The 19,664-nt window shown below is 46.1% G+C and overlaps 1 protein-coding gene across 1 annotated transcript in view; it reads right to left on the bottom strand.

Moving 5' to 3' along the window:
- Positions 1–19,664, bottom strand: part of GBE1 (1,4-alpha-glucan branching enzyme 1) — a 753,232-nt gene that overhangs the window by 168,565 nt on the left and 565,003 nt on the right. Inside the window, exon 12 of the mRNA XM_085623022.1 lies at positions 8,368–8,539. Within this exon, the coding sequence (XP_085479148.1) occupies positions 8,368–8,539 (172 nt within the window). The remainder of the gene's footprint in view (positions 1–8,367; positions 8,540–19,664) is intronic.

The following is a 19,664-nucleotide window of genomic DNA, read 5'->3' as shown; positions in this document are numbered from 1 at the left end:
CCCCGAGATGAAATTTATTTATATAAAGGTTTTTAAATGTATGTCAAAAATTCTTGTCGGCCATCCTGTAGTTTTTAGCACTAGTCGTTTTTCCTGTTGGAATACGTTTATTGTATGAAGATGGTGGATTTTGTAATGTACCTCAGATTGAATAAAAGAATTAAAAAACAGGATTATGACTTTATTCTGAACTTTAGCCTTCCTTCATAGGATAGTTATGGTTCTTTAGAAAGAAAATATTTTTGGGGGCGAATCACTGTAGGTACGTGCTAACACTAAGGGCCTCATTACGATGTTGGTGGGAAAGCATTCCAACCGATTCCTTGTCGGCATGGTTTCTGACCGACTCGGGTTTGGGGAGTCGGACTGACCGATTGCGATGTTTGCGAACACCGTTCAGTCAGACTCCCATCGACTTCAACGTGAACCTGTGTTCCGACCGACAACATTGACATTGGGGGTGGGTGCGGAAAACCTTGCACCCTGTCGCGGGCACCCCATGGTGCCTGCCACACTGTGCATGGTTGTAAAGAGGGGAACCATACCCATGGGTACCGCCAAGGGTCCCAACTGGAGGCCTCCGGTTGAAGGAGGGCCTGATAAGGGTCCCCAAAGTCGATTTCCAAAAGCCTATCCGTGTCAGACAGAACGAGTCAGAACGGCTGTCAGAACCAGACATCGTAATCCGTTGGTCAGAAATGCGGCCCGTAGAGCTCTACAATTCTGCTCCGACCGACTTGGACTCTCCGAATGCCGGTCGAAACCGAGTCGGAATGACCGACCGACAACCTTGTATTGTAATCGGTCGGTCGGAAATGTTTCCGAGTTGGTCAGAAACTTAGCTTCCGACTCGGATTCGGTCAAACCAAAGGCCATTCGGAGTTCGGTGCCTTTGCAACCGACATCGTAATAGAGCCCTAAATGTTTGCATGTACCAGTTTCAAATACTAGGCAAATTACCTTGTAGGCTCCTAGGCCAACTTAAGGGTAATGTATTTAATAATTAAAAGTAGGGTTCTTGCCTTTGAAAAGGCTTATTTTGACAAATATGCCTGCAGGGTTAAAGCTCCAGGACTCAGGCTACTCGGGTAGGCCTGAAGTGTACTTCCCTCTTGTCACTGTAGTGAATAGCACAACATGTGCCTAAGCCATGGATGGCTTACCTTTTCCATGCCACTAGTCAATTCACTGCACTATAAACCTGGCATATCATCCACAAGTCAGTGCTACAGATTACTGTGGTGGCACCACTTCAAAGATAGTGCACCGAGATTGTAAAACATGCATCCTTCAGGTCTATTTTTTTCACCATGTAATCACCGAGAAGGAGCATGTCCTTCAGTAGGTGGAGACCCACCATCTTAAAATGGTAGTAAACAAGACACACATTGAATATTCCAAGTTTATCACCAGAAGCAGACCCATGTCTTTCTTTTCTACCAAGAAAGGTTTGTTGAGGAACCAGTGTGAATATGAAGTAGAAGTGACGATGGCTTCTTTGAATAAAAGAGTTTACCTCCCGAGTGATCAACAGGCTGTCCGCATCCAGGAAGGAAATGGGCTTTGGTATTTTCCTTTGTACCAGAGTTCCGTAAATCTATTTGAAACCCTGAACCTGTAACACCCAAGCATCTCCTGTTACTCCCTCCATATGCGAAGGAATTACCCCTAAGGCCCCCAATCTTGATTGAGAAGAATGCATACTCCTTACCTGAGGTTCCACCGGGGTCGTTATCTGCACCGCCACAGGTTCCACTCCCCTGTGGCAATGACCACCTCTGGTCAGAAAAATCCTCCAAAGCTGGTCCTGGCAGTTTCCTTGGTCCCTGCGGGAGGCTGGAGAATAGGGATAGCCAAAAGAGTTTCCCCCTCCCCCCCACCGCCTTTACCGGCCTACCAAAAACCTGTTAGGCAAACACCTTTTTCATAGATTGCTTGGATTTTCCAGAGACTAAAAGGTGGTGACAAACATGCCCAACTCTCTTCTAAAGAGATTGCCAAAGAGACTTCTATCCACCACTGCTCCTGCTTCCAATGTGGCTAGTTCCCCTGACTTTGGGTCAAAAGTAGGGAATGCTGTCTCAGTTTAAAGAGCAAAAGTAGCATTCCCTTAAAAGCAGATGGCCATTTGAGCCCAAACAGATAGGATTTCAGATAAAAAGACTGCTGGTGTCTTTCTCCTCCTCAGCCATATCTAGGATTTTTGTCAAAGGTCCCAGGATTTCTAAGAGCTTATCTTAGCTAGCCTTGAAAGAACAAGCAATCACCTTATTGGGGTCTTTGATAAATGTTGCTTTGAAAGTGGCCATCTTGCCATTCATTTCTGACATCAGTGCGACCTTTCCGTCCAAGGATGGTCTTGGGCATTCTCGTCATAGGTGGCCCCTAATTTCTTCATCCATGAACTTGCAAATTCAATTACCCACACGCTGAGTTACGTTGACTGCTGGAACTCACTTTGCTGACTGAGGATGGTAAATGTTTCCCAGGTCTCGCATTCCTTCCTGTTGTACTGACCCTGCAGCTCCTGTATTAAAAGGAGAGTCCAATCTGGAATGTTTTGGGTCTGCTTTTGGCCTTCAAGGTCTACTGGGCCATGGTTAGTCAGAGTCCTCCTGTTCAGGGTCACCAAGATCTCTTTACCATGATGGATATGCTCTGATAGAGGGAAATCTCTCTCCTTAATGGGGGTCAGCCCAGTTAAAATAGGGTCAAATAAACCACTGGCCTGGCATTTAATGAACGCCTGTTGGAGCAGCTGGAAGGAGTCAAAATGAACTTCCAGGGGCTCAAATTGCCACTGAGGGCCCAGGTCTTCCCCTATCAAGAGATTCAAGTTGTGCTGCACAGCGAATAGAACTATTTGCCTGATAAGGGGTTCCAAGGCTGCAAACGTAGCTTACTGTAGGGATACATTAACTGCAGCAACAAAGTCTTCATCCAGACGAAAAGGTAGGGATTCCTCCCCAAATTCATTAGTAAGCTCATCCCTCCTGGTTTCTGCTGTTGTCCTCGGGAACAATAATAATTTAAATACAGGCAAATGAGAACCCAGGGCACGAATGTATTGTTACCGGGGACTTCAACATGAGAGATCTGTGCCACCCGGAACAAAGCCAAGGGGATAGCGGATGGACTATCATGGAAGCCTGCATCAACTAATTTAACCTGAAGTCCGTGAACCAAGTAGGGCAGCCAAATAGGAAATAACAACCTACATTTAAAAACATCTCCATGCTAGATTACATCTTTCTGAGCAAGAACCTTCTGAAGAGGTGTGAAGAATAGAAGGTGTCACACACCACTGCAAGCGATCATCAACAAATGGGCAGCCCACGGAACAAGGTTATGTGTCGACCAAGACAAATCCATGGCAAAAACCATCGAAGTAGAAGGCAATTACCCCGACGTGAATAAGGCTGAGGACCTTGCCCCAACAGAAAAAGAAATTCTAACCACCCTCAAGGGAATCAGGAAGGATGGGGCTCCTGGGCCTAATGTGCTACTAGGCAGCATGTTCAATTTGAGGGCCCCATATGCATAGCCTATTTAACCACTGCTATAATACCTCAGCAGTACCGGACTCGTGGAAAAGTTCCATCTTGCACCCCATGTATAAAAAAAGGGGACACTTCACAGCCGGAGAACTATAGACTGATCGCATTATTGGACGTCGATAAGAAGGCATTTGCAAAAGTGCTCTTGAAAGAGTTAGAGGTATGGATAACAAAAAATCAAATCTTACAGAAATACCAGACAGGATTTTGGCCTAACTCATCGAAACTGGACACTGCCATCGCACTATCATATCTGGCAACAAAGGCCACCCCTCCACTATATGCATGTTTTGTCGACTATAGTGCCGCTTTCGATGGCATTGACGCAACATACTGTGGGCAAAACTCACAAAGTGGGGTATTCCGAGGAAACTCCTGGCGGCCATCATGTCACTTCATACCGGTACCTGGGTCCACACCAAGCTCACACAGACATGTGCAACAGCCAAGATCTACATGAACAAGGTGCTAAAACATGGTTGTGTGATCGCACCCACCCTGTTTAACTTGTATACTGTGGATCTGGGAGAAGCACTCATAAAAACCAACATCTTTCCTCCCAAACTGGGCCATCTTAGACTACCGATCATGCAATATGCAGATGACCTTGTACTATTGGATCAAACTAGAATAGGCATGAAAAAGGCATTGGAGACATTACATCTCTACAATATGGAAAACAAACTCCAAGCCAATGCAACTAAAACTACAATGCTGGTCTTTGGCCACAAACCAAAAAAAATCACTACTGGGTTGGCATCTCAGCCCGCTAAGAATTGCTACCGCCAATAAGCATACTTATATGGGAGTACAATTCTCAGACACTGGCAGAACAACACTGTAGGCCAAAGCACTTGAGACAAAAGCGGTCAAGGTTACACATTCCCCATGTAAATTAAATCATAAGCTTCTAAGCCACTCAATGGAGGGCATTCAATGAGTAATACAAGCCAAGCTAATTCCAACACTGAGCTATGGCCATCTCGCTTTCCCTGGCCTGCTGACCGACAAACTGGAGCGCCTGCACATCATGGATTTTAGAAAGGTTTTTACGCTTCCTTATTCGATAAGGCGCACACTAATTCGCCTAGAATTCAATATTCCAGCAATGGACATAGAATGTAAAAAAGACCTAGTAAAATGTTATCATAATGTGATTAAGTCAGCTCCTGGTACAATCAGGGAAGCACTACAAATAGTCTTTACCGACAACACTAGTCACTGGGCAAGGTTCCTCCTGATGGCCAATAAGACATTGGGTCTGCTAGCTGATCTTCTAACGGACACACAATTAACAATGGCCGGCCTAAAAAACCTGCTAAAGAAGCATGGAAAGATCAACAGGATCTCGAACGGATCAGATCTATTCGTGGCGCAGAGGGCCTTGTCTACTCACAGGAAGCTATCTCATATCAACCACACCTGAAAGCAGGATTAGGAAGGCAAGCCCTACAGAATGTACTGAGGACTAGGCTCCTAACATTACCAATAGGGGATTGCAGGGCTCAATGGAAAAATACACCATCAAGAAGCAGTGGATGCAGTTTGTGCCAAGATCATGTAGAATCTGCAGAGCACGTTATCTGCTGCTTTCCAGTTCTGTTAAGCCTGAGACGCCTAGATCTAAGAACTATGTTAATTCAAAATGGCATAAGATCATGCAAGGAGGCCCTAATGTTTATCTACACCACTACAGTGCTGATGGAGCTCACACGAATTTGAAAGTTCTATGCGGTTGCTGGAATAACTCTGCGATCAACGCAAGAACAGAAGATGACAGTAAAATAATATAGGAGCCACAGATAACCAACTGTGGCAGCAACCTTGGCATCACGACTCTGTACTGTATAGTTCACTTTGGGAGGTGCACTGTCCCTCAACTTATCCCACATGCCTATTTATATAAAAATCACATGCATGCTTCTATGGTAGTCTTCCACATGCTCACGCACTCGTGCCTCTCGGTCCTATTCGGCGACGTTGCTCCATCTTCTTTTTACGTCCTTTCATTGTTCTCTTACGGCTCACATATGGTCCATTCGATCCATCTGCCTAGGCACAAAACAATGACACTTATGCCTGCATGACTTCGTATTGCACGTCTATGCTCCCATGCCTTTCAGTCTCGCTCCTTTTTTCTGCTGCATCTTTTTCCTTTTTAGATGTTCTTATAATTTTTCAGACCTTTTTTACCAACCAAATGCACTTATTTATAATGTAACATGTATTGTATTTGTAAATGATTTTAGGTAATCATACAATAAAGGATTACGTCTTAAGTCAATTGAGCACAGGACGACCAGAAAAAAATATATTTGGCACAGCTAATATAACATCCTAATGGCAGGATATTGAAATACTATACCTGCATGCACCCTAGGGCCTAGAGGACCAGATGCTTTGTGAGGTCTGAAGAAGAAAGTAGCTCTAGAAAGGTGCCCTCCACATAGATAAAAAGGTACCATCGCATCAGTGCATAGTTCTACACTGCTATGAGGGATCCAATTGCTAAATGGGGCTGGAGGAATCCCATATGAACCAGGTTTAGCTAATGCATCCACTGTAGTGGCTTCTGTTTGACCTCATAGTCATCGGTTCAAATCCTGGCTGGTCCACTCCGATTTCATCCTTCGGAGGTCGATAAAACAAGTACCATTGAGTTGGTTAACAAGAAACATCTGTTATTCCACGCCAAGATACCATTCTGGGTGAACAAGCACTTTACAAATACACGTTATGCTTTGTGAGACAAACTGTATAGGCAATCAACTTGTCAGAAGTGGGATAGAGAATGCGTGAGCTGCGAAGCGCAAGTGTCTCTGCAATCACAGCCCCCTATTAGTGCCAATTTAGAACTGCATTCAATGGCCCAGAGAGAGAATGGCCATCCAGGTTTCTTAGTTAGTATGGTGGGCCTAAGGACAGTGTTTGTAAGAGCAGGGCAGTACCTGAACAAGGAGAGATCAATAAATGTGAGATAAAAAAATGGCTAGTAGGCAGCACAAAGGAAAAACTGGAGTCTCACCAGCGGACCGGATGACAATTCAGAGTGAAAAGGACAATAACAGAATCATCAAAACGTGTGTTAACAATTAAATTCAAATAACAGTCACAGCCACACTAAGAACATTTCCAAGGAAGACTTATCAGGCTGCTGAGCCTTGGGAATGTTGTTATGTGGTGACCACTGTACCTGACTGGTGGACTTCTCTTTTTTACCTTGGACTCATGGGAATTGTTGTCCTTTGCCTTAATGTTATTACCGGTTAGTCGGTCTGCTGAGCTAAATATAAGAAAGTAAGCATAATCTGAGCCTCTGTGTCTTTAATAGAATTGAAATGTTTCTTCACGATAGCAAAGAAATTTTACATTATCCACCCAAAATAATGATAGCTAAAATGAGGAGGTATGTCAAGAATAAAACTTGTTAAATAAGAACCGGAGGTACCCCTATATATTTATTAGGGACGAGGTATATTAATGAGTTGAAAAGCAAGAAGTCCCTATGTCGTAATGAGTAAAAGAGAATATACCTCTATCTAAACCAAAGAGTTAGATGCCAAAAGATTTAACGGTGTTCGTCAACCACTGTGTGCCTCTATCAAAGAAAAAATGTTTTTAATGTTTTTAAGATTTTCGATTTTTAATGTTTTTAGGCTTTCAATATGCTCAGATTGTAACCTATATTGGGAGGAAGATTACTATTGATTTATGATTAAAAATCTTTTTGGGAATAAAAATGTTTCTTGAATATACTCATGATCAAATCGAATAAGTTTCTTTGTGCAAACGTATGCTGTACTGTGTTACTGTGATTAGCAGGTTTTTAATAAAGTTTTATAAAGTTTTTCTTTGATAGAGGAACAGAATGGTTGACGAACACCGTTAGATCTTTTAGCAACTAACTCTTTGGTTTAGATAGAGGTATATTCTCTTTTACTCATTACGACATAGGGACTTCTTGCTTTTCAACTCAAGAATAAAACTCGAGCAACTTTTATTCATCACATTAAAAACATTCAAAAAGTACCACACTATTTGGCAAGACCAATGCAGACTAATTAAACCTGAATTTTTGATATGCTTAAACCCCATATTCCCCGCTCACCGAGACAAGAATTCTCACATCCCTTGCAGACCATGACAGATGAGGCTGTTCACTCTACTTTGCATCATTGTGCACAAAACTGATCTGCTCTCTTCTTGGCACCCCATGCCTTGCATTTTACTCCCTTCCCACCCGTGTTATCACCTTCATAGCAACAAATAAATCAGGGTGTTGGGGAAAGATCCCCATGTAGAAGTTCAGTCACCATTTCCCTTCAGTGAAGTATTGACAGAGAACAATCCAATGCTATCTTCTGGCAGTGGTAACGAGTCTAAAAGCAAAACAGGATAAAGAGCAAAAAATGTAGGGTTGAATAACAATCACAGAACTTCTAGAGGTAAATGACTTTATGCCGGTGCTGGTTGGCAAATCACTCAAAACATCAGGACAGCCCAGTTGCAAAAGTACAAGCTAGTCCCATATGGGCTATAAAAGGATGGTTACCTTCAGGATTCGTTTCAGAACCTTCCAAACCATAAATATTCAGAAATAATAAATAAACGTGCCCGCGACGCAGACACAATAAAGATCATCTCGAGCCTCCAGGTTGAGTCCTTTTCCACAGTTATGTGATATTCACTCTTGCTTTTCTCGGGCAAAATGAAATAATTAACAATATTCCGCTGCGCCTGGAAACGAAGTCCCATGTGCACATAAATCACGGATAACTACAAGAAGGTTACAATGTCCAATAACGCTTACCTATGAAGTTGAGATATCCCTCGCCGCCGAGCGCGTGAGTGATGAGACGGATCATTTTATGAAGCTGGATCCCGCGGTCGATAACGGGAGTAAAAGGAGACAGCATGCTCATGTTTGTGTACATCTCTGCATCCATCAGCCAGAATGCCAATGTCTTATCCCCGACAAGGGCCTGCACAAAAGAAACAGAGGCGCATGAGCTCCCGGGGTACAGAAGTTGCACTGGCTGCCACGCGCTGCTAATACTGCTAACGAGGACAGCAGGTCTGGGATCAATTGTTAAGCTAAGTCCACGTCGCTTAAAGGAAAACACGAATCCTTAAAACGTCCTACAATTAGTTTATTTGTAGAAAAGGATAGAGATAAAGGAGAACAGGCATGTACAAATCGAAATTGACCAGGTAGGTCTGAAAATAGTTCGCATGTAATAAGCGTGCTCATGAGAAAACAGAAAACGAGAAAAACTATTTTCTTCTTTCAAGATTCCGATGGCGCGAACATCCGGCCTTTCCTCATCACATTAATAAATAATGCACTGTTCAAGCGAGGCCTCCTGCGGCTTGGTTTACCAGCAGACTTGATTTTTAGGCCCCGTCTTCTTTGTATCCAAAATAAATGCACACAAAACTGTCAGAATAGCTAAGAACTTCCATAGATGGAATCTTCGCAAAAATTACTTTTATCTGCTTTGCTCCATTTTGTCTGCTTTTCTTGTTCATCGGTCAGTATCATTGGCTGGCATATTCCACGCCACTTTGACAACCAATCATGTTTTTCATAAGGCAGTAGTATTTACCTACCATCCCTTAGTTGACTTTACTACAAGACCCAGCCAGCTTAGTGAACTTGCACCAGGAGCCAGAGGCCTGATGTATTTTACTAACTATGCACAGGGGCATAGCTGCGGGTCTCATTAGGAGGCAGTGCTGCAGCTTTCTTATTGCCGCAATATGCCTGGCGGTGCCGCTACAGCCCGACAAGCATATTATGAGTTTCCTCACCATCACCCTTTTCATGGCGGTGCGACCGTCATGAAAAGTGTGGCAGTAAGGAAATCAAGGGGGGCCTACAGGGCCCCCTTGTGCCTCTGAGCCATGGGGTGCCCTCCTGCGTGCATGCACCCCAGTACCTGCAGGGCATGGACTGCAGCAGTCCATGCCGTGCAGGTACGGATTTTGAAATGCTCATTGCAGTGCCTATTTCATCGGCACCGCCGTAGGAACGCCAAAGAACCGACTGCCAGACAGGAAAAAAACTCCTAATCTGGCAGGCGGTTAAAATGTGGGTTTGGTGGTGCAGGAGCGGGGCCGGTCACGGTCTTGCTCCCACACCACCAAATTTCGTAATGAGGACATTTGTCAGTTAGATTGGGGGTGGGGAGGGGGCTGCGGTGGGGTGCAGAGATTTCCCAACCATCACTGCCATAGAAATCATAAAATATTACATTTAAAATGCTTCTGTGCGCCAAATAAGACCCATCCAGTCCGTTGGTCATTCTTGGCCTGTTTTGTGTGAGAGGGATGAGGAAAGGTGGATGTAAACAAGTTCTGCAAAGTTTCATAGAGACATGTATCTATACTATGAGGACTGCTAATCCGAGTGGAAACCTGACCACAGGCACTGCTAGCCCGACTGGATGCCCCTGAACTAAACTATACATGCCAGAATCCTTTTATTAGAGGGGTTTCATATGCCAAATATTCCCCTGGAGCTATGCCTCTGCAACACTCAAGAAAGCCAATTTGGGACCATTCAACCATTGTTTCGCCAATGGGACCAAATGGGAGGAAGGAATTAAGAGCAAGTGAAGGTGCTGAAAATTGCATTCTGATAGAAATGGGGGGTCTCTAGTTTACAGGTTTGTACCCTGTCCAAGTAGGGACCCTTCCTTCTTGTCATAAGGGAGTTACACACCTACAATAACCCCTGCTCACCCACTTGGTAGCTTGGCATGAGCAGTCAGGCTTATCTTGGAGGTAATATGTAAAGCGTTTGCACATAACACACAGTAATACAGTGAAAACACTACAAAAAGACACCACACCAGTTTTAGATAACTAGCGAATATTTATCTGTGTAAAACGACCACAATGATAAAAATCCAACATACAGTAATCAAAATACGAATATTACAAGAATACAAAAATTGACTCAAAAGACAGTTCTTTGAAGCTGGTAGCTCCGTCTAGGGCTATAACACCGTTGTGAACAACAAATCCAACAGTTCAGGCAGGCCGCAAGGTTGCGGGCCAGCTATGGTGTTGCGATAACCCACAAACAGTACCTTTGGAAATGCATGGCGTCGGGACCTTGAGATGAGATCCCAAAGATGCAGCACCGTTGGCAGACATTAGCTTCGTAGATCGATGCATTAGTCATTGGGCCCTGGAAGTCACATGCATTGCAGATCAAACTCCCTGAGGTTGAAGTTAGCAGTGCCGGCGGCATCCGGGCTGCGATGTGAAGTGGGATGATGCAATGTGCAGTGTCCACAAGTCACGGTGCAGGCAACGGCCTTTTAGTTGCCGAAGCGTGGTCCTCGGTAGACCCAAGGTTGTGGTGCGAAGCGGGGCAATCCATCATGTGGTGACCACAGGTCGCAGTGCAAGCAATGGCATCGGTTGATGATAATGGAGTCAATCGCACTGACTTCGGAAGGCCACGGCTGCAGTGTGGGACCAGGCTCTGCTTCATGTAACACACGAGCAGTGTCCACAGGCCACAGTGCAGGCAACAGTGTCAATGTCAGCATGGAGCATCGTCGATTGTGATACCAGGACTGCGCTGTGAAGTGAGGCGATGTGACGTGTGGTATCAACAGGTCACGGTGCAAGCAGTGGCTCAGTGATGGCATAGGGTGTCATCTGTGAGACCAGAGTTGCATTGTGAAGCAAGGCGATGCAGCGTAGCATGCCAACAGGTAACAGAGCAGGCAGCATTATCAGTGATGGCGCTGGGGTACTTTTTCTTCTTTTGCAGCAAGAACACGCTGTTCCAAGTGCTGGTAAGCAGATGAAGTGTAAGTCTTTGATGTGCCTGAGACTTCCAACAGGAGGCAAGCGCTACCTCAAGCACTTGGAGAACAGGATTCGAAAAAAGTCAGTCAAGTTCTTGCACTGCCCCAGATAGAAGCAGCAACTGCAGCCAACTCAGCAAAGCAACATAGTAAAGGGCAGTACTCCTCCTGGCAGCTCTTACAACGCTTCTTCTTGGCAGGTTCCTTAGTCTAAAGTTATCTTAAAATGTGGGGACTGGGCCCCAATAATTATACCAGTCCTGGCCTTTGAAGTCGGCCTACTTCAAATTCAGTCCTTGTTGTGCACAAAAAACAGTTCTTTCCTGCCCTGTTCCAGACACTGTTCAGGAGGTGGAGACTTCTTTGTGAGAGCACAGGCACCGCCCTATTCAGGTGTCTGTGGCAACTCATCCCCACCACCCTTCGCTCAGGAAGGCCCATTGACCGGGTGATGGGTCAATCAGGACATGCAGTGCACACCTCAGCTTCCTTTGTAGGTCTGTCTAGAGTGCATGCAGGAAACTCCAGCTGTCAATTACACAGACATGGATTTTACAGACAGTCACATAATGGTAAAGCACAAAAATGCCCGCTTTCTAAAAGCGGCATTTTCAAACATGCAATTTAAAAATCATCTTTACTAAAAGATTTATTTAAATTGTGAGTTCAGAGATCAAAAACTCCAACTTCCTATCATCTTCCAAAGGGACTCTGCACTTGAAAAGATGTTTCCAGGCAGATCCCATGTTAACCTATAGAAGGGATTGCCTTGCACTACTGAAAATGAGTTGCACAGTATTTCACTAGCAGGACATGTAAAAACACCCCTCTATATGTTGTACCTTTTAAACATACTGCACCGTGCCCAGAGGCTTCCTTGGACTTACATTAGGGGTGCCGTGAATGTAGGAAAAGGAAAGATTAGGGCCTGGCAAGTGGGAGCACTTGTCAGGTCGACATGCCAGTTTAAAAATGCACACACAGATACTTCAGTGGCAGGTCTGAGACACGTGAAAGGCTACTGGTTTGGGTGGAATAATCAGTGCTGAAGGTCCACTCTTAGTATTTGACATACATGCCCTGGGCACACCTGTGCACATTACTAGAGACTTACTAGTAAATCAAATATGCCAATCATGGAAATGCCAATCCCATTGCCATTGTTAATCTTTATTTCGGCACCAAGGGCCATAAAAGCAACATAAATTATCACAATTTACAGTTTAAAATATACACATTAAATCACAAATTATGAAATATTACATAAGATTCGGGCACCACAGAACTCAGTATAAAACTACAAGAAATTCCTGCGCTTTAGCCACATTGCATTTAAAAACCGGGAAACTGCAAAAACTATTGGGGGTTGGGTATCATATTTCAGGACTCTCATTGCATGCTCGCACTCTCTAAAGCCAAGATTGGTACAGATGGGCTTAACCCAACGTTTTCTTTGGAGGTAGTAGGTAGGGCAAAAGAAAAAAACGTGTTTTTCGTCCTCCAGACTATGGCCACAGGCTGGGCATGCTGTACTATTGCTTGGATCCCACCTAGAGGTGAACGATCTGAGTGGCAAGCAACCCAGTCTCAATTGGTAATAAAGCTTCCTAGCTGCAGGGGGACTGACCAGATCTAAGAATTCCTCCTTCCTATAATTATCTTTAATTTGTAGGAACTCAGTCGTCAGCCTCCCGGGCTCAGAATGTTCGTATAAACACATAAGATGGTAGTTTTTAGCCTGTGCAGTCAGTTTTTCTTTAGGTAAGGCCGGACACGAGACCTCCGGAGAGGTCCATAGTTCTGGTAGGCCAATCTTAATACATGCGTCCTTGACAAAGCTTAACCAAGGGATGTTCTTATGCCTTAGTTGAGACCATACCCCCTTAAATTCCTCCCGATAAGAAACTAGCTCTGCGTTAGCCCAAAGTCTCTTCCAATATATCAATGGGCGCAGCGTAACCACTTGCTCTATGGGTATTAGGCCAAAATCCAGCCCGATAGGGATCAGCGGGGAGCTGGGAGGTAAACCAAACAAGCTCCTCATAAAAGTATTTTCGGTCCTAGTCAGGCTGTGGATTTTTGAGTGACCCCACAATTCAGCCCCATAGATAGACGCTGCTCTCACTTGGGTCCTATAGATTTCAATCGCTGGTCCCACTGGTTTGGAGACCGAGCCTCTAAATGCTTGTGAAATTCCCCCAGTGGTTTGAGCAAGTTTCAACAACGAGTTGGCAATTTGTCCCCCCCATCCAAAATTTTCTTGTAAGGTGATCCCCAAATAACTGAACGTTGTCACCCGCTCAAGGTGAACACCGTTCAGAACTGGGTTAGGCCGTGTGTACTTGGGGGGATTGAGAATCATAAATTTAGTTTTAGCTAAATTGATCTCAAGACCTCTTTCAGTGCAGAAATCCACAAAGCCGTCCAGGATGCGCTGGATGCCAGTTGACGTACGAGACAACAACAAAGTATCGTCAGCGAACATCAACGCTGGCACCAAGCCCGTGGCAAGTCTTGGCGCATCTATATCCCTAATGCCTTCCAGATGTTTAATGAGCCCATTGATGTATAGACAGAATAGCGTGGGTGCCAACACGCATCCTTGTCGGACTCCTCGATTTACAGGGAAGCGGGAGGACAGGTCACCATGTTTTCCGCATCTGACCTGGGCGAAATTATTCCTGTGGAGTCTGCTCACAATGTCCAGAAGATATGGAGGGACATTAAGATCCCGGAGCACCTTCCACAGATTTTCTTGTGGTACCAGGTCAAATGCCGACCTCAGATCAACAAAGATAAGATAGAGGCTGCCACCCTCTAGCTTTGCGGTCTTCCAATGAATGATCTGTAGTCGAAAGATCTGGTCAACAGTGGAGATTCCCTCTCTAAAGCCCGCTTGCAAAAGGCTTAGAATATTGTTGTCTGATTCCCAGGACTGTAATCTGTCCAAAATTATTCGGCCAAACAGCTTTTGTGTGGTGTCAATTAAGCTGATGAGCCTATAATTTGCAGGTTGTAAAGGACAGCCTTTCTTAAATATTGGAACTATTTCTGCTCCAAGCCAAGACTCTGGGGGTTCAGCACCCAACAAAATAGAGTTAAATAAAGCGCAAAGATACGGGACCCAAATCTTTGGTTCCGAGCGGTAGAGGTCTCCAGGGATTTTGTCCAATCCCGGCGCTTTGTTGGATATCAGCAAACCTATAGCCATTTCCACCTCCTTTGGCGTTATCTCCATGATGGCTTCAGCTTGACAAGCAAGTCTGGAAAAAGGAGTGGATATGGATAATACATTGTCATTTGGGCTGGAATAAAGACCCCCATAGTGGGCTTCCCAAGCCACTGCAGCTATATTTGGGAATGAGATAGAGGCAGGTTCTTTCCTGCCCGTATTAACAATGGACCAGAAGCCCTTGAAGTCTTTTGCCTGCAAGGTTAGCCTTAACTCCTCCCATGTGTCAGCCTCCCAAGCCTTTCTAGCCCTTTGTAAAGTTTGTTTGTAGCTTGCCCTCAGAGTTTTTAACCTACTTTTATCCGAGGTCTTAATGGCAATGAGCAAATCAGTCTTCGATTTCCGACACTCTGCGGAATACCATAATTGCCTTTTGGGCGGGTGGGGCTTAGCATTCCCTGGCGGACAGAACACTTTCGACAGTTTTCCTACTAACTGAGTGTATGCCTGTAGGTTCGATCGCCTGTTCTATGGAAGTTCGATTTAAGCCAACCTCAGACATTTCAATAAGATGAGGTATGGCGAGGCAATAAATCTCTGAAATTGTGTTTTGGCTTGCAGCAATGCGAGGCCATCTGACCCTTCGTCCATTATTGCGCAGAATTAAAGGTTGCGCGAATGTGGGTACTGTGGTGTCGTTACTACTTCTGCCAATGCCCCAACTTCCTGGTTTGAATGTTACGGCCAAAGCGTTGTGATCACTGTCGTCACGTTCAATCACGTTAAAATCGAGGACCTTGTCCCACGATTGGGTTTGAATAAAAATATAATCAAGAATAGAAGTATGTCCGGTTCTATTGAAAGTGGCTCGTCCGGGTCTGTCAGAATCGAATCTCCCATTGCATGCCCTCAAAGATAAAGAGAGAGCAAAAGCCGAGATTTGAAGAACCAAGGGGGTCCAGGCTTTGACCTTGGGGATCATGGGATCGGGAATATTCCAGTTTTCGTTTTCAACAGTTGGGTCATCTAGAACCGACACACTAAGTGGTTCATATTGGCAATAGAGGTCACCTCCCACTATTACAGAGTATCCGGGATCCAAGGACAGAATAAATGTGTTTAGCTGTTCAATGACCGTGGATTCCCTGCCACCCTGTGAAGGTCTGGAGTAGACATTCAAGAGAGCCAAATAGTTGTTATTGGGCAGCTCAAGCAGAACACATTGGATGTCATCTGAGGAGGTGTTAAGTTGTCTTGCTGTGGCGCCCAGGTGGAGACCCACCCAAGTAGTGAGGCCCCCCGAAGGTCTACCCTTACCACTAGTTACTGCTAGTGTATTAAAAGTTGCAAAGCCTACCCTTTGGAAATTTTCAAGGGCCCACGTCTCTTGCATTAGGCAGATGTCAAAGTTGTCTATGAAGGTGCCCCAGTCTTCACACAACAATTTGTTCTTCAGACCTGCCACATTCCAAGAAAGCAAGCAAAAACTCAACTTTGATTTGGTTGTAACTGGAGTCTGGTCAACAACAGAACTAGAGTTTGGTGGTGAGGTAGTTATCCTATTTAGTGATTCCTGCGCAGACCCTTTTGGTGATTCATCCATTTCTATCCGCCCCCCCCAGAACTATGGGAGGGTTTAAGACACTACAATTTGGGCGTCAGTCCACTTGATCAAGGATACTATATCTGTTGGTGAGCTGGAAAGCTTCAAGCGGAGGTAGGTTGAGTCGGTCAAGCATGTGAGTTCCATTAATAGGGCAGGGGGGGTGGACCAACCCTACCAGTTCTCACACTATCTACCCTCCCCCTGTAGGGAGCATCAGTGCCGGAGTTCTGGGGTCCCGGGTAAACATAAGTAACTGGAAGGGCTTTAATTGCTGTGTAGGGGATAGGATGGAAACCCGACTGGAATGTGCAAATATACCTAGCATTGTTGGGATTACTAAAATTAATTACTACACAGTCGCCAGGGATATCCTTGGGTCTGCGACCAACCCAATTGATCCTCCTTACGAATAATATCTCGCTTGTGCACTGGTTCGGAAGAGGTTTGTTACAATTTAACCAGTGCATACATTTGTTCTTTAGGTCGAGGAAAGACTCCCTTGATCCATGGCTCAGGGAGGGGACCCCGGCAAGGACCACCGCATACGGGGCAGATTCAGGGGGGAGATTCAAGAAAGGTAGATTCGAATCAGGAGATGGCCCCGCCAAGTTACGCAAGGGATATTCCGGGCCACTTAACTCTTTTGGCGAGTTGCCAATAGCGGGAGACTTCTCACTCCTTGAGTTCCCTATGGCCAGAGGTGGAGGCAAAGGGCACGGGGCAATGTGGGGCTCAATAACCATGGCCTGGGCTTTACTCTGTAAGATGGAATGATCTATTTTGTCTGCCAACACATTAGACGGATTGAGAGCGGGCCAGGCAGACTCAACAACACTTTCATTAGTTCCGCCTCTGGCCTCCAGCCCCTTAGCCCTATTCAATATAGAAAACATTGATTCCAGATTTATAAGTCTATTTTCCAAGGAGTCAAGTCTATTACAGATAGGTTGGCAGGTCGCGGTTAATAGCTGTTCCATCCTAAGCCAATAATCATCATTTAATGCAGAGTCCTTCAGGGCCTCGGGACCTCCAGCAGGTGGATCAATATTGCGCGGAGGTTCATAAGTTCCAATTTTTTGCCGTTTTTGGGTTTTAGATCTTTTATTAGGTAACACTGTTTCACCCCGCTTACGTTTCGCCGCCTTTTCGGACTGCTTGGCAAAGGTTACATCAGAGCGAATCGGTTGGCCAGATCTAGTTGTACCTTCATGGGACATGGGAGTAGAGACATCAGGTCCTTGGAGAACACTTTGTTCAGGCACGGAGCGGACAGTGCTAGTCACCGTTACAGCAGCAGTTTCACTCAATGACGATGCACTAGTGTCAGAGGCTGGAATCGATAAATTTGCGGCTACTGGTGACTTAGCTAGAGCAATGTTACCCAAAGAGGAACGTTTATTATACACTAGATCAAGAGAGAGTCTTTTCTCAGTGAGTTCAATTTCCTTCTGTAGGACTGACGCAGCTCTCAGTATGAAATTGTCCAAGGTTCCGACTACTCCTGCCCCGCTAAGGGACTTCCGATCCTTCTTCGTACCAACAAAAGCCATTAGATTTTGCGTGAGTTGGTGAGGTGCGAATCACCGTAACAGGAGAGTGACGGATAGGCGTCCAGGCATAGCAACTCAAATATTAAAACAACACACTGACAACGTAAACTCAATTGCACATGGCTCACCTGGAGAACCAAAGTCTGTGGCCCGTCCCGGCCTCAGTCGGTCTCTGACGGTCTCAGACGGGCCTGCCCTTGTCCCGGGCTTCGCCCGCGCTGCGTTCCGCGCTGCGGAAATACGTGCGCGGGATGATAACGATTGCGCTAGGGGCGTGGTCCAGAGGAAGAGGCGGCAGCGGGAAGGTGAAGGGCTGCTGGGCCTCGCAGTCCTCAGTTGCAGAAGTCCGTTTGCACCAAACACAGCCACACGAGCGGCACCCGCAAAGCGGGGGCCGCGAGGATTAAAGAACTGACCAGGGGCGGGTCCAGAGGAAGAGGCGGCAGCGGGAAGGTGAAGGGCTGCTGGGCCTCGCCGTCCTCAGTTGCAGAAGTCCGTTTGCACCAAACACAGCCACACGAGCGGCTCCCGCAAAGCGGGGGCCGCGAGGATTAAAGAACTGACCAGGGGCGGGTCCAGAGGAAGAGGCGGCAGCGGGAAGGTGAAGGGCTGCTGGGCCTCGCAGTCCTCAGTTGCAGAAGTCCGTTTGCACCAAACACAGCCACAAGAGCGGCTCCCGCGAAGCGGGGGCCACGAGAATTAAAAAACTGACCAGGGGCGGGTCCAGAGGAAGAGGCGGCAGCGGGAAGGTGACGGGCTGCTGGGCCTCGCAGTCCTCAGTTGCAGAAGTCCGTTTGTACCAAACACAGCCACACGAGCCGCTCCCGCAAAGCGGGGGCCGCGAGGATTAAAGAACTGACCAGGGGCGGGTCCAGAGGAAGAGGCGGCAGCGGGAAGGCGAAGGGCTGCTGGGCCTCGCAGTCCTCAGTTGCAGAAGTCCGTTTGCACCAAACACAGCCACACGAGGCTTTATCATTCCTTGAAGCTCCTTATGCGACACGGCATTAATATTCCTGGAGCGCCCCAATCTGCCTAAAAAATGCGGTCAGAACTCCCTAATAACTGTCCAGGACTCCAGCTCCCAGAAGGCAGCACTATCCCACCAGAATTTTTTTTTTTTTTTTTAGACACTCCTACAAAGGACTAAATAATCTTACTATACTTCTCCAAAGACAGCGTCCAAAAGTCCTGCAAAAGTCCCACAGCAGGCTGGAATCCTTCTCTCCCCCTTTAACATTCAGAGCAGCAGCAACCTCTTCACCTCTGCTCTGCTCCCAGCACGTCCTCTGTATGAACCTGTGCCAGCTCTCCCTGGCTTCCTGGGACCTGGGACCTCCGTTTTCCTCCGTTTTCCCCTGTTTCGTCGCGGCCTCTGTCACGATGAGGTAATTCCCTTTTTAAAAAGAGTGCAGAAAAACGGGACTAATGCGGGAGGAAAGGGGCGAAAATAAGAAGCATAACATAACCGCTCTGCTCTGCTCCGCGCTACTCCGTGGCTCTCTCGTTGTGAAATGCCAATCAATACCTCAATTTACAGAGGGAGCACTTGCACTTTAGCACCGATCAGCAGTGGTAAAGTGCACAGAGACAACAAACCAGCAGACCAAACCATCGAAAAAAGGAGGTCAGAAAGCAAAAATACAGTGGCAACACGCCAAAGGATGCCAGGTCTAACACATGTCCTCATCAGTTGAAAGTAGGGAGAACAACCTCCCTCCTGGGAGTTCTCTTCACTAAGTTGGAAGAACCTGGACAGACTATCAGAGTTGGCATGTTTTGTGCCAGGGCAGTTTTCCACCATGAAGTCAATTCCCTGTAGGGAGGTGGGCCACCACAACAGTTTTGGGTTCTCACCCCTCATCAGCATCAACCATCTGAAGGGCCTGTGGTCTGTCTGAACCCGGAAGTGAGTCCCAAACAAGTATGGTCTTAGGTTCTTCTGCACCAAAACCA

The sequence above is a fragment of the Triturus cristatus genome, chromosome 8, assembly GCF_964204655.1.
Source record: "Triturus cristatus chromosome 8, aTriCri1.1, whole genome shotgun sequence".
Classification (NCBI taxonomy): Eukaryota; Metazoa; Chordata; class Amphibia; order Caudata; family Salamandridae; genus Triturus; species Triturus cristatus.
This window is presented reverse-complemented; position numbering and strand designations above follow the sequence as displayed.